Here is a 15299-nt window from a genome sequence, read left to right as displayed (position 1 = left end):
CCTAACACTTTAACCCGTATCACTACAAACGAGTGGAGAGTCCAGGTCAGTCCCTAACACTTTAACCCGTCCCACTACAAACGAGTGGAGAGTCCAGGTCAGTCCCTAACACTTTAACCCGTCCCACTACAAACGAGTGGAGAGCCCAGGTCAGTCCCTAACACTTTAACCCGTCCCACTACAAACGAGTGGAGAGCCCAGGTCAGTCCCAAGCGCTTACTAGAGATAAAACCCTGAATACCTGTAATGTTATAAAACTAAATGCAACTGTTGTTGAAATATAGGGTCTGGTATTGCTGCTGGAGCAAGTCTAAAGGAACAGTGTTTTGAAAGAAACGTTGGCTAACGTTAGCTTAGCAGCCTATTCATTCCTATGGCTTAGCTTAGCTGCCTCCATTTACATGTATCAGTTTGCATTGTATTTGAAGCTTTTTTTTTTCTCTTGAAATTTTCAACAAAATGAATGCCAACTGTACAGTTACATGTTTTAGTTTAACAGGACTCTTGAATATATTTGGAGGAATTTTAAAAGCAAATTTTAATCATTGTTTGATATTTTGGGGTTTGAATTAATGCACTTTTCTCAAGGTTTCCGCGGGGCATTGAAAAGCATTGACATTCATGAAATGAATTGTGCCTAAATCATGGCCTTAAATTTAATTAAAAAAAAAAAACATTAAATTGTATTGCAACTGGCATTAAATCAAAATTTATTGGAAAATATGACACGGCTCATTCTTTTTTTTTTCTGTTTAAGTAGCACTTTTTCTCCAGTTCGGCTTCACCCAAATCCAGTGTGATTGTCGCTTTTATGTTGTATTTTTAAGCATTTATGTGTGTTTTTTTGTGATGTTTTGATCACTTTTTCATTTTTTGCCACTTTTTATGTTATTGTTGCTTTTCCAGCACGTTTTTGTCACTCTTTTGCCACAGAATGTCAGTTAAAGTCTTTGAAGTTTTGTGAATGACTGGGGGTTCACTAGGGCTGTCAATTTTCTTGGTCGACCAAAAACATGCTCTGACCAATGATTAATCGACTAAAAGGGGGCGTTGCATGGCGCTGACAAAACAACAACTTTTCCAACCCAAACTCCTAGAATGACATCCCAAAATGCACTCATTAGACATAAAACTTTGTGAGCTCATGCTGTAACTACTAGGGATGCGTGGGTCGACCCGAAATCCGCGGTCAACCCACAGTGCCCGCGGCTTCGGTCGGGTCGGGTACCTCAAAATTACGGCAAACTTTGGATTTCAACGGTTCCTCAACGGTGCAGTAAGTAGCAAAACAAAGCATCAAGTGCTAATTCTCCACTGTAAACTCGCCGTCACGTGACGCGCTCCCGTTTGAGTGATATCCAGCTGCAGCGTGACTCGGGCAGCAGTTTTTTAGTGTGCGCGGGTTGGGTCGGGTCGGGTCGGCAAACTGAGAGGCTTTTCTCCGGGTCAGGTTTAAATTACAGCAGGTCGGGTTGGTACGGGTCAGAAAAAAATTCGACCCGCACTATACTATACATAGAAGCACCATAAACAGTGCATTTATGTGTAAAAAGTCACATTAGTCTCACCTTGGCCTTTCATCCCAGACTCCAGCTCCCGGCCTCACTCCTGCATCTTCTGCTATACGTGTGCTGTCCATACATCCATATAATCCAAATAAAGCGGTAGATCCGTCATCGTCCCTGTCCTCAAATGTCCTCCGGACATTGTCTCTGACTTGTCTGTTTCGGCGTAATGTAAACACGAGCCATGTGCTTTATTGTGAAATGCGCCCGCATGGTTCAGTGTCCGTGTTCTTCGACTTTTGCGCTGCACGGTGTAGTGATGAATCTGTTCACGTTACGCGGAGCTCCTTGTCTTATTTATCTCGGAAAAGGCCAGAATGAAGCGAAGAAAGACACCGCGGTACTATACTGATGTTACACTTTCACTTTTGTTTTGTTGTTCTGTGCTTTAGTAGAGCCGCTGACTGAGGACAGGGACTCATGTATTTGAGGTATTTGAGGTTTTAACAACTTTAGAAGTCTGGCCTATAAGGCAACATCCCGCCAAGACACAGAGCCCCTGATCTCAGCTGCTTATGCGCACTCTCCCGTCCTCATTTCTCTCAATTTTTTTGCAAAATCATTTCGCACAAACAATTCAAACGTCACTCTGTCTGTAAAACTTTGATATATCTGTTTTTATAATGAAATATTAGCCCAGGGTAGAATATAGAACTGCCACAGGCCTCTGGTGTTGTGTAAATTGGGAGCATCTTAATTGTTGCAAAAGTGCATGCATTTAGTCGAACAATGAAAATCTTGGCCGACCACAACAATGTCGACCAATAAGTCGACTAAAAGACCAAAGTTGGCAGCCCTAGGGTTCACACATAACGACTGAGAATCGTGAGAGCGAATTCACTACACGATTCTGTCAAACGGCAGTTGTTTTAGAACACAGCGCATCTGTCCTCTCTCCAGCTTCATTTCTCCTGCGGCTTCATAAACTGACCCCAAATCAGCAAAGATAGGCCTCTGTGTGACCGTGGGAAACGTGTACGTGTCCCAATTGGTCAACAGTGTCTTGTGATCACTGTCACAACAACGCAGTTCAATGCTGCTGCAGGCTACCGCTACTACGAGCTTCAACTTGGCTATAGTGAGATAAATGTTGGCGACACGAAGATGCAGACGTCACTTTTTTCACTGCTTTTTGAGGCGCTACAGCTCCATGTCTGGAGCACAGCAGCCACACACATGAGCGCAGGTCAGAGAGGACCGGGGGAGCGAGGAGTCGACCGGTGTCGAGTCAGAAATTGCGACGTTTGTTCCTGGTTCCGGGGGACACAATATAGTTTTCCAAGAGAATATACTGCAGGTGACAGTAATATTGCATATCTGCAAAGAAAGAGGTTATCAAGAAAAAATGTACTAAAATATTAAAATTGAGAACATTGCTTATGTGCATTACATTTTTATTCCTATTAAAAGTAAATTTGAAACATTTTTGCATAATTTAGATTGATTAATACTCAATGTTTTAGTGGACAAGTAGATTAAATTTTCATTTTAGCCTCTTGCACGGTCGGAAAGTACCTCAAAATGCTTAATGTACGCCAAAGTTATGTTCATTAAGTGGTCTATCCATTTAATGAACTTTGCAAATAATCTTATATAGTCTATTTTAATCTAGGGCTGCTCGATTATAGAAAAAATAATAATCACGATTATTTTAGTAATAATTGAAATCGCGATTATTCAAACGATTATTTGTTGCCTTAAAAAAAAAAACTTTATTTTATTTATTCATTTTTATTATTATTTTAAAAAACAACTAGGGACTACATTTTCTTTGGACAAATTATTATTTATTTTTTTAAAATATGCTCACGTTTCTAAACTACCTATAACTATAACTATACCTGCCCCCTGCTGGCCAGCCCTCACACCTGTCCAACAGGGCCGCGCGGCCTGATGACATCATCACACAGCGCTAATATTTTTATGTCAAACCAAAGCATGAGCCTCTAGCACGTGAAATGCGAAGGGAACAGAAACAATCATCTCAGTGGCATGAAATAATAAGAGTTTGCTTTGAGCTCCGTTGTTCTGCTCCTGAAGAAGAGTTTTAGACTTTTCTACTAAACAAAACCAGTGCCTGAGCCAAGGATGTCGCGGCTTCTAAACAGCTGTTCTCCTTTCAGCACAAGGTGAGCTCTTAACAGTGGCGTTATCTCAAGAGTTAGGTATAAAAAATATTAGTACGATATTATTTACCGTTCTGTCATGCTGAGCTGGTGTTTCAGCTGATCAGACGCGTCACACAAACTGCGCAGGACGGACTTTTTGCGCTTTGGATGGACGAGCGGGAGGGCACCCTTAATAATAGTTTGTTCTCGATGATGCTATTTTTGTGATCGTCTAGCGTAATAATCGAATTTCGATTAATTGCACAGCCCTATTTTAATCTCTACTGAATTTTCGCTTGTTATAATTTAGGGGTGTAACGATATATCTATTTAATCGATGTATCGATATGTTATGTCTTCGATCCGCTACATCGATCGGCGCTCGGCTAGTTTGCATCGATCCTGGCTACACATCGATGTACATCGCTTTTAATTAATAATCGATTTGCATCGATATATTGGAAAGAGGCATAAAATCAAAATACAATTACATTATTTCCGCTTAAAATATTGGGCTAAATGTTACTTTATTCAACTTTTAACCCATTTTTGGTGACGTTGCGTCATCATGGAGCGCCTGCAGCGGCCAGTGGCTGCAGGGGAGTTACGTCAAGAGCAATAATAACAGAAGCACGTTGTGCGCGTTCATCGAGGAAGCGTTTATTTTTGCAAGAAAGATGATGATCATCAGACAACGGGTCGCTGTATAAATGCCAAGGGAAATCTAGCGGCAGCCTGACAATCACGCGTTTACAAGAGCCTCCACATCGGCAGCAGCGAAAAGCTACTCGCAGCAGGCAGCCAGGTGAGAGAAAAAGTTCTGTTTCGGGTCTAAAGCTGAGTGAACAGAGCAAGATATCCTTTAGTCTTATAGGATTTTTAGATGTTTCATTGCAAGACGTGGTGATTGTAAAATGAACGAGCCTGCACGGGCCTGGGCCGTGTGGTTCAAAGTTTGAAGTCTGTCGTAGCATTTCAGGCTATGGATGAACTGGAGGCGCTTGCTAACTATGTTGTTTATGAGAGAAACTCGTCAAAAGTCAAATGCAGTCTGGTAATAGCTGGGTGTTGTTGCTTTTGGCTCTGGCGATTCGCTGCTAGTGTTGTATTTTGTTGGCATTGTTGTTAACAGAGGTTGTAGCAAGAGGATGAGGCGCTCTGCGAGTCCAAAATATATACACTACAGTGTCTGTGTGTGAGACGTAACGGTCAAAATCATGCAGTGACACCCAGGTAACTTTGTTAGGTAACTTGTCATGTGACAGCGGCCCTTTGTTTTTCCTGTCCCACTCACTGAAAAGCTGTATGAGCTGTATTTGGGGGCTTCACTCAAGAAGATGTAAAGCCAAAAGAAGAGAGGTCTTAAGGTTAAAGGTATCCCACCAGCAATGGCTCTAACTGAAAATAAACTGAAGATTATGCTGTAGCTAAAATATATATACAGCTCTTTATCTTATCTGTTTATTGCACTTTTGTGAGTGTATTTTCTCCACTGTTGTTTGATTCAATAATCAGCAAATCTGAAGTGAATTTTTAAATAAAATCCAGAGCAAATGCCTTCTGTTGTATTTATGTTCAGTTACTTGTAATAATTATTCCTTAATTTGCTGAAAATCCAATGTTAAAAGTATCGAATATCGTATCGAAAATCTACTGTATCGCTTGAATCGTATCGGTCCAAAAAAATGATATATCGTTTTATATCGAATCGTTTGGCCTCAAATCGATACGTATCGGTCAAAAAACGTATAGTTACACCCCTATTATAATTATGTTCTCAAAATGACACCTTTTTATCAGGTGAAGGTGCATTGCCGTGAGCTCTTTTTAAAGGAGTTTTTAAAGGAGGTCTTAAAAGAAGACTTCAAAAGGTATCAAATTTGATTTTGGGATTCTTGCATATATCCTGAAATTACAAATTGCCTCAATCCCTAATACTTATTTCCATAACCATTTGTTAATTGATATTATGCAGGTTGCTTGCAAAATTATGAAATTTATACCAATATAATCTGTTAATATTATTTTTTGTTTTAATTTCAAATATTATTAATTATTATTATTATTATTATTATTAATTTACATTAAACGCATCTTTAGGAGCTTGTGGTCTTAAATTTTGTCATTTTAGGTCTTTAAATGGTCTGTTAAAAGGTCTCAAATTTCTTTTTCTCTAATCTCAGTCATTTTGAGCTGAATACGAGCAGGATCTGTCTCTCTGTGGGAGAAACGGCCTGGCCCTCCCCCTCCACTTGACCAAATCAATATTTCCTCCGCGCTTTGGCTTTTATTCAATTAAACGCTGGCTGCTGCAGAGGAGCGGCCTCTAAAAGCTCTCACTCCAACAATCCATCTGCGTTTGTCCAAGAGCTGCTCCTCTCTCTCTGAGCCGAGCGCTTTCAGAATCTCATCGGCACTTTCCAAGTTCTGCAACTGGGATTTTATTTATGATTTTAAGGAGAAAGGGGAAAAATGAAAATGTCAAGATATCAATTTCAAACTTGTGCGCTAGATTAGGGCTGCAACTAATGATTATTTTCACGATTAATCGATTAGTCGTTTCAGCCCTACTCTAGATTACTATTTTAAAGGAATAGGCCACCGTTTTTATATACTAAGATATGTTCTTACCTCACTTTAGTCGAGTTAATATATCCCCGTCTGGTCATTGTCCGCGCGCTCTGTCACGCAAACGGAGCACATACGCAGCCTCTCCCATATGTGACATAGCTCCGAAAAAGCTCACGATAGAAGCTACCAAGCTCTTCCACGTGTTCCCTATTTAAATAAAGTTACGTGAAGTGTTTTCATGCGAAGTATATTTACACAGAAATGTAACGTGTCGATTTTATAAGCAAATAAAAAGGGGGACTATATTGTGAGGCGTAATGATACGAGGAGTAAAACGTCCGCGCAGTAACTCCTAAAGGTTATTGACGGAAGTGAGCGGGGGAAGTCTTTAGGAGTTACTACGCGGACGTTTTACTCCTCGTATCATTACGCCTCACAATATAGTCCCCCTTTTTATTTGCTTATAAAATCGACACGTTACATTTCTGTGTAAATATACTTCGCATGAAAACACTTCACGTAACTTTATTTAAATAGGGAACACGTGGAAGAGCTTGGTAGCTTCTATCGTGAGCTTTTTCGGAGCTATGTCACATATGGGAGAGGCTGCGTATGTGCTCCGTTTGCGTGACAGAGCGCGCGGACAATGACCAGACGGGGATATATTAACTCGACTAAAGTGAGGTAAGAACATATCTTAGTATATAAAAACGGTGGCCTATTCCTTTAAATATGAGAGAAACGTGTAATTGCAAGATTTCTGTCATTTTATATTTTCATATAAGTGTAAGGTATTTTAAATAAACAAAATCTAAAATAAGGACAGAGCCAGATCCTTGAAGACTTCAAAGCAATGCTTAACAAAACGTCGTAATATAGACATTGTAAAGTTAGAGTTTGGTCCATTTTTCCCTCTGACATTAAAGCTAAGATGTAAAGGAGCAAACTATAGCTGAAAATCTCGACATTGACCACCCACTGCCTTTCTCTGTGGTTACAAGAGCTCGTTATAACTTGAATAATTGCATCTGTTTGTGAATGATCTTCCTGTTTCTGTTTGACCCTGAGCTGCTGTTATTGAGCGATTCAGATCACGTTTCTCTGTCGAGGAACAGCTTTGAGACGAGCAGCTGCTCCACATGCCTCTGACATCGATAAAACTTAAGAAGCCCTTTCCTCGCTCTTGTCACTAAACTGCAGATGGGTCAGAAACAGAACCATCTGGGAGTCATTAAAGGAACAGGCCTCCGTTTTTACATGCTAATATGTTCATGCTTTAGCTTAGACGAGTTGATGCGTAATTGTCTGGCCTTTGTGTGTACGCTCAGTCACACAAATGTTGTTAGCATTTAGCCTATCCCAGCATATTCATAGCTCCAAACTGGGGTGAAGTTAGAAGCTACCAAGCTCTTCCATGTTTTCCCTATTTAAATAGTTACACGATCCAAGTATAGTTACACAAAATTAAGCATGTCGATTTTCTAAGCAGAAGGGGTAATAACACCGTACAATATATTGGCATGTGCGAGCACCCCCCCCTCCCAAAAATAAATAAATAATTGGCATTGGCAATTATAAGAATAAGGTCGACCTCTACTTTTAACTGACAGCAGTTAGATCAGTAGCATAACGTGAACTCCCTTCTCTCCTCCCTTCCCAGTGCTGCCCCCGGTGTTGGTGCCCCGTCACAGTGAGTTCAACCCTCAGCACAGCCTCCTAGTGCAGTTCCGGAACCTCAGCCACAACGAGCCACACATGCCGCTCAACGCCACCTTCCCCGAGTCGTTCCAGCCGCCGCTGAGCGCGGGCAGCACCAACGTGTCGCCCAATTCGCCTTACCCACCCTCACCCGCCAGCAGCGGTACCTACCCCAACTCCCCCGCCAGCTCCGGCCCTGCCAGCCCCTTCCAGCTGCCAGGTAAGCCACGCCCACAATACACTCTAGTCTTTCAGATGAAGCATAAAGAAATAAATGTAATAAGAATTAACATCACAGTGTAGCATAAACTTAGGGATAAATAGATGATTATTTCCTTAACTCTCACTGAAACACACAGAAGCCTTGTGGGAGATGTGGTTCTCTGCTCCTCGTTTCATCAGTAATGTGTGGTTTATTCTGTGTTGTGTGATAAACTCCCTCTGATGTCAGAGTGAGTCAGGTCCAGCTGCAGATCTGTGTCTGACGAATGTTCACACAGTCACTGACGGGAATGAGCTGAAAATTGACACCGCTTCCTGTCGGCAAATATCCACTCACCTCTCATCTGGCCTCTTCCTCCCACAGCGGACACCCCTCCTCCGGCCTACATGCCTCCTGATGAGCAGTGTGGGCAGGAGAGTCAGTCCATGGACACCAGCAGCAGCCTGGTGCAGCCCGCTGTCCCTCGAGGAGGTAACGCACACTAACTCCTGACGCGCCCCGGAAATCTTAGGTTTATGGCCAGATAGTCATCTCCCACAACTGAAATGATCAGTCTAGAATGTCGCACACCTGACCTATAGGGCTGGCCGATATTGACAAAAGTTAATCTCAATAAGCAATATTTTTGCAAACCTTCAGAAGTATGCAAAAATGTGGTGCAAACATCTTTTCGCTTTGTCGCTCAAAAAGGTAATTGTCCTGAACAAACTACAAAAGGGCTGAAAAAAACACTTTCCACATTTTCCTCAATTTGCTTCCCTATTTTTTCCATTTCCCCCAATTTCCCCCCTATTTTTTCCTTTTTAGTTCCCTATTCTTTCACAATTCTTTCCCTATTTGTTTCCCCCTTTTCCTCATCCCCAGACATTGTTGTCTGGGGATTCTTGCTTCAGAAAAATTAAATACTTTAACTGGACTTGAACTTTTTGTTTTAATGTTGAATCAATTAAGATTCAGTCATCCAACTGTCATCATCAGTTTGGTCTTTGAGACTGAGCACAGGTCTTAATACACCCCCCTTCCTTTTTAAATTATTTTATTTTATTTATTTTTACCGATTGTTCCACTTTTGTGGAACAACCGATTGTTCCACTTTTGTGGAACAATCGAGCTTACCACCATTGGTGATAAGCTCGATATTGTAAAGATGCAGATCTTCCAAACAGTCATTTTGAAAGTATGATTGTGTAGACGATGCTGTATATTGCCCAGCCCTAGTCACCTATTGAGCATCCTCTGCAGCCCTAACTGTTGATCTCTGTCCTGTGTCAGACGTGCAGCCGGTGGAGTATGAGGAGCCCAGCCACTGGTGCAGTATCATGTACTACGAGCTGAATAACCGTGTGGGCGAGGCCTACCACGCTTCCTCCACCTCGGTGCTGGTCGACGGCTTCACCGACCCGTCCAACAACAAGAACCGCTTCTGCCTGGGCCTGCTGTCCAACGTCAACCGCAACTCCACCATCGAGAATACGCGGCGCCACATCGGAAAAGGTGCATAACTAAAGCTAGCTAGCACGCGCCGCCACATCAGTAAAGGTGCATAACTAACACTAAGAAACACGCGCGGCCACATCGGGAAAGGTGCATAACTAAAACGCGCTGCCACATCGGGAAAGGTGCATAACTAACACGCGCTGCCACATCGGGAAAGGTGCATAACTAACACGCGCTGCCACATCGGGAAAGGTGCATAACTAACACGCGCTGCCACATCGGGAAAGGTGCATAACTAACACGCGCTGCCACATCGGGAAAGGTGCATAACTAACACGCGCTGCCACATCGGGAAAGGTGCATAACTAACACGCGCTGCCACATCGGGAAAGGTGCATAACTAACACGCGCCGCCACATCGGGAAAGGTGCATAACTAACGCTAACTAACATGCGCCGCCACATCGGGAAAGGTGCATAACTAACACGCGCTGCCACATCGGGAAAGGTGCATAACTAGCACGCGCCGCCACATCGGGAAAGGTGCATAACTAACACGCGCCGCCACATCGGGAAAGGTGCATAACTAACGCTAGCTAGCACGCGCCGCCACATCGGGAAAGGTGCATAACTAACACGCGCTGCCACATCGGGAAAGGTGCATAACTAGCACGCGCCGCCACATCGGGAAAGGTGCATAACTAACACGCGCCGCCACATCGGGAAAGGTGCATAACTAACACTAGCTAGCACGCGCCGCCACATCGGGAAAGGTGCATAACTAACACGCGCCGCCACATCGGGAAAGGTGCATAACTAACACGCGCCGCCACATCGGGAAAGGTGCATAACTAACACGCGCTGCCACATCGGGAAAGGTGCATAACTAACACGCGCCGCCACATCGGGAAAGGTGCATAACTAACACGCGCCACCACATCGGGAAAGGTGCATAACTAACACGCGCTGCCACATCGGGAAAGGTGCATAACTAACACGCGCTGCCACATCGGGAAAAGTGCATAACTAACACGCGCTGCCACATCGGGAAAGGTGCATAACTAACACGCGCCGCCACATCGGGAAAGGTGCATAACTAACACGCGCTGCCACATCGGGAAAGGTGCATAACTAACACGCGCTGCCACATCGGGAAAAGTGCATAACTAACACGCGCTGCCACATCGGGAAAGGTGCATAACTAACACGCGCCGCCACATCGGGAAAGGTGCATAACTAACGCTAACTAACACGCGCCGCCACATCGGGAAAGGTGCATAACTAACACGCGCTGCCACATCGGGAAAGGTGCATAACTAACACGCGCTGCCACATCGGGAAAGGTGCATAACTAACACGCGCCGCCACATCGGGAAAGGTGCATAACTAACGCTAACTAACACGCGCCGCCACATCGGGAAAGGTGCATAACTAACACGCGCCGCCACATCGGGAAAGGTGCATAACTAGCACGCGCCGCCACATCGGGAAAGGTGCATAACTAACACGCGCCGCCACATCGGGAAAGGTGCATAACTAACGCTAACTAGCACGCGCCGCCACATCGGGAAAGGTGCATAACTAACACTAGCTAGCACGCGCCGCCACATCGGGAAAGGTGCATAACTAACGCTAACTAACACGCGCCACCACATCGGGGAAGGTGCATAACTAACACGCGCCACCACATCGGGGAAGGTGCATAACTAACACGCGCTGCCACATCGGGGAAGGTGCATAACTAACACTAACTAACACGCGCCGCCACATCGGGAAAGGTGCATAACTAACACGCGCCGCCACATCGGGGAAGGTGCATAACTAACACGCGCCGCCACATCGGGAAAGGTGCATAACTAACACGCGCCTCCACATCGGGAAAGGCGCATAACTAACACGCGCCACCACATCGGGAAAGGTGCATAACTAACGCTAACTAACACGCGCCGCCACATCGGGAAAGGTGCATAACTAACACGCGCCGCCACATCGGGAAAGGTGCATAGCTAACGCTAACTAACACGCGCCGCCACATCGGGAAAGGTGCATAACTAACACGCGCCGCCACATCGGGAAAGGTGCATAACTAACACGCGCCGCCACATTGGGAAAGGTGCATAACTAACACGCGCCGCCACATCGGGAAAGGTGCATAACTAACACGCGCCGCCACATTGGGAAAGGTGCATAACTAACACGCGCCGCCACATCGGGAAAGGTGCATAACTAACATGCGCCGCCACATTGGGAAAGGTGCATAACTAACACGCGCCGCCACATCGGGAAAGGTGCATAACTAACACGCGCCGCCACATCGGGAAAGGTGCATAACTAACGCTAACTAACACGCGCCGCCACATCGGAAAAGGTGCATAACTAACGCTAACTAACACGCGCCGCCACATCGGAAAAGGTGCATAACTAGCACGCGCCGCCACATCGGAAAAGGTGCATAACTAGCACGCGCCGCCACATCAACATGTCCGGTAAAATAGTGTTTGTTTGAAATTATGCTAGAATATTTATAGTTTACTTTTTTCATAATGAATACTAATGCTCCGTCCACACCAAACTCGATTTGGGCGTCAAAAACGCGCGTCACGCCCGTTGTTGGACGCCTGTGCTTATTGAAGTCAGACGCTCGTCACCAAGCGTCAAGACGCTCTCGACGCGCGTCAAGAGAAGAGCGTCGTCGTGGAGCGCGTTGGGAGGAGCATCTCTGTTGCCGTTGTCAGTTATCAGTTATCAACATGGATGACATAGAGAGAGTGGCTTGGCTTTTATTGCTTCATAAAGCCAGACAACGTCGTCTATGGGCTCGTCGGCGCCGTGTCTGGATTCATGAGATCATCCGAAGGCGTTCTCAGTTTGGCGAGTTTCACCATTTGCTCCAGGAGCTGCGCTCGGACGAGAGTCGCTTTCAACGGTACTTCCGCCGCTTTTAATCCTGGTGTTTAGATAAAGAAGCACTGATGTGTCTTTCTAAAAAAAAAAAGTCCCAGAGCGGCTGTTGCTCCGGTTCACAAAGAAGCTACGTCCGTGACTTGTGACTTGTTGACATCTGTGGGGCTGGCGTAGAATCTGCCCCGGTGGCTCAGCTACAACGTACGTCACTATGGGGAGAAAGCTCCTGATTGGTCGACGCTCGCGAATTTCGCCAAAAAGTTCAACATTTCCCAACTCGAGCGTCGGCCGCGCTCGACGCCCTGGAGGCGCGTCAAACGCTCACCAAGCGCGAAAAACCTCAGAGGAGGCGCGTGACTCGCTGCGGGACATCTTGACGCCCCCCGGAGGCGTGTCCTCCATGTATTTTAAATGTAAACCTGACGCTTTGGAGGCCCCAAATCGAGTTTGGTGTGGACGGAGCATAAGGGTTAGGGTCTAACTGCTCTGCCTTTATAACACGTCTCTTCTCTGCAGGAGTGCACCTGTACTATGTGGGCGGGGAGGTCTATGCCGAGTGCCTGAGTGACACCAGTATCTTCGTCCAGAGCCGGAACTGTAACTACCACCACGGCTTCCACCCGACCACCGTCTGCAAGATCCCAAGTGGCTGCAGCCTCAAAATCTTCAACAACCAGGAGTTTGCGCAGCTGCTTGCTCAGTCGGTGAACCACGGCTTCGAGGCGGTGTACGAGCTCACCAAGATGTGCACCATCCGCATGAGCTTTGTCAAGGTGAGGGCTCATTAAGGTTTCACTTAGGTCCCGGTTTAATGTGGGAGCAGTGTCATTCATAGACATTCAGTTAAACCTCATGTCACCATCAAGTTTTTCATGGAATATATACAACAGTGCGCCTCTCCCTCATCTTTCCCATGCTTATTCATTCAGAAATACTGACATGTTTGGTATCCACGTGTAGTAGGGGTTGTTTGTCAGCCCGTGGGGCCCGCATTAGGAGCGGTTTTAACCCATCCCAGCCTGCCCTGCAACGTTGTTTCTATTTTTAGAGCCCACACTGCCCTGCAACTATTAAAAATGATGCATTATAAGTATGACAGGTGTGAATTGACCGACGGTTTTTGCCTGAAACAAGTCTTTTGCAAATCTGCAAAGGCAGTCATGAGGGGTAATAAAGAGTAGTTTCATTCATTCAGAAATGAACAGGAGTCGGGAGTGGTGTGTTTGATCCCCTCGCGCTCGCTCTCTGAGTAGAGGTAATGTAAACTCGCACACAGAGGCACATGCCGTGTAAACAGGAGACATTGGCAGCAATAAAAAGAGAGAAATGTCAATGTCAGCTTTATTTGTGTAGCACGTTTATAACAACACTAGGTGCCCAAAAGTGCTTCACATACAGGTACACAATATAAAATTACAATACAAAACGACAAGAGAAGCACACACAATAGAGTTATAATACAGCTCAGCTTGAATTGAACGCCAACGCAAACAGATGTGTTTTAAGGGCAGTCTTAAAGGTTTCTATGGTTGGAGCAGCTCTGACATTCAGGGGGACTGTTCCACAGTTTGGGAGCAGCCACACTAAACGCTCGATCTCCTCGCGTCTTAGAAGAGAAAGGACAAAAGCTTGATCATCATTGATAAGACTGTGAAGTAACGCCGACTGTAACAAGTGAATTTCTCCTTTGTGAGATCAATAAAGTTTTATCTTATCTTATCTTATCTTATCTTGAAGGCCGTTACACTGAGATTGTTGTAAATGTCCATATAATTAGAAGAAAACTCTTTTGTTTGAAACGTGCCCGTCGTCTCTTCTGCTCAGGGCTGGGGCGCGGAGTATCACCGACAGGACGTGACCAGCACCCCATGCTGGATTGAGGTGCACCTGCACGGCCCACTGCAGTGGCTGGACAAAGTGCTGACGCAGATGGGCTCTCCCCTGAACCCCATCTCCTCGGTCTCCTAATGCACGCCGTTAATTTAAAGACGAACTGTTTACAGAGACTTTTGGGGACGAGGAGAGGGAAAACTTTGCGGAACTCTGCGGAGAAACAGACTTTAATGGACACTACGGCTCGACGAAGACGCTACGAGCACTACAGTCACGTTTAGAAATTACTTTTTACATTTTTTTCTGTCCTCGAATGATTTTATGTGTAGTTTTTATCGACTCAATGTTTTGTATCCACAGTAAATCCACTGCTCTGTCTGACCATCTCCTCTGCTTTGACTTTATCTCCCTCTAGCCTCAAAAAAAAACTTTCCACTTTGTTATGTCAAAGAGAAATAGTTCCTTTTTGTCTCACGATGTCAAACTGTACATGGATGTTTTACTGTCGAGGTATAAAGTGTCTTCCCGTCTTTCCGATGCTGTTTGTGGGAGATCCTGTCGCAGTGGAAGGAGTAATCTTTTGCATAATAATTGTGTAAAATCTCCTCTTACGGACTCGGTTTGGAGATTTGCCGCTTCTGTGACGTTTGTGGAGGCATTCTGTCCAGAGAGAATTGACGTCATGATGACATTGAAATAAACAGGATATTTGGTAAGAATTTGACGTGCGTATATGTTTTCACATAAATATGCACCAAAGATCTTGTGTTGCATTGATTTTCCACAAAGATCTTGTATTGACGAGCCCTTTCCTTGATCAAAGCTGTACCTTTACTGTCCTCTAGCGGCCGACTTAAGATTTGCACGTTTTTTCCTTCAAAGCACACTTTATCTCTATTTAGCAACACCATTTCTTGGGAACATATTGCTTTTATGAAGTTCAATTAAAATCAGCTTTATA

At 44.8% G+C, this 15299-nt stretch overlaps 1 protein-coding gene across 2 annotated transcripts in view; it reads left to right on the top strand.

The window, feature by feature from the left end:
• The window catches only part of smad5 (SMAD family member 5), a 31922-nt gene extending 16875 nt beyond the window's left edge, over positions 1–15047 (top strand). For both annotated transcript variants that reach the window (XM_079556249.1, XM_079556248.1), the window contains exons 4-8: positions 7905–8162; positions 8529–8636; positions 9438–9659; positions 13022–13278; positions 14330–15047. In XM_079556249.1, coding sequence (XP_079412375.1) covers positions 7905–8162; positions 8529–8636; positions 9438–9659; positions 13022–13278; positions 14330–14473 — 989 coding nt within the window. In that variant the 3' untranslated portion in view covers positions 14474–15047. The remainder of the gene's footprint in view (positions 1–7904; positions 8163–8528; positions 8637–9437; positions 9660–13021; positions 13279–14329) is intronic.
• The last annotated feature ends 252 nt before the right edge of the window (positions 15048–15299 follow it).

The sequence above is a fragment of the Gobius niger genome, assembly GCF_951799975.1.
Source record: "Gobius niger genome assembly, chromosome: 5".
Lineage (NCBI taxonomy): Eukaryota > Metazoa > Chordata > Actinopteri > Gobiiformes > Gobiidae > Gobius > Gobius niger.
Note: the sequence above shows the minus strand (reverse complement) of the source record. Positions and strands in the feature narration are given on the sequence as shown.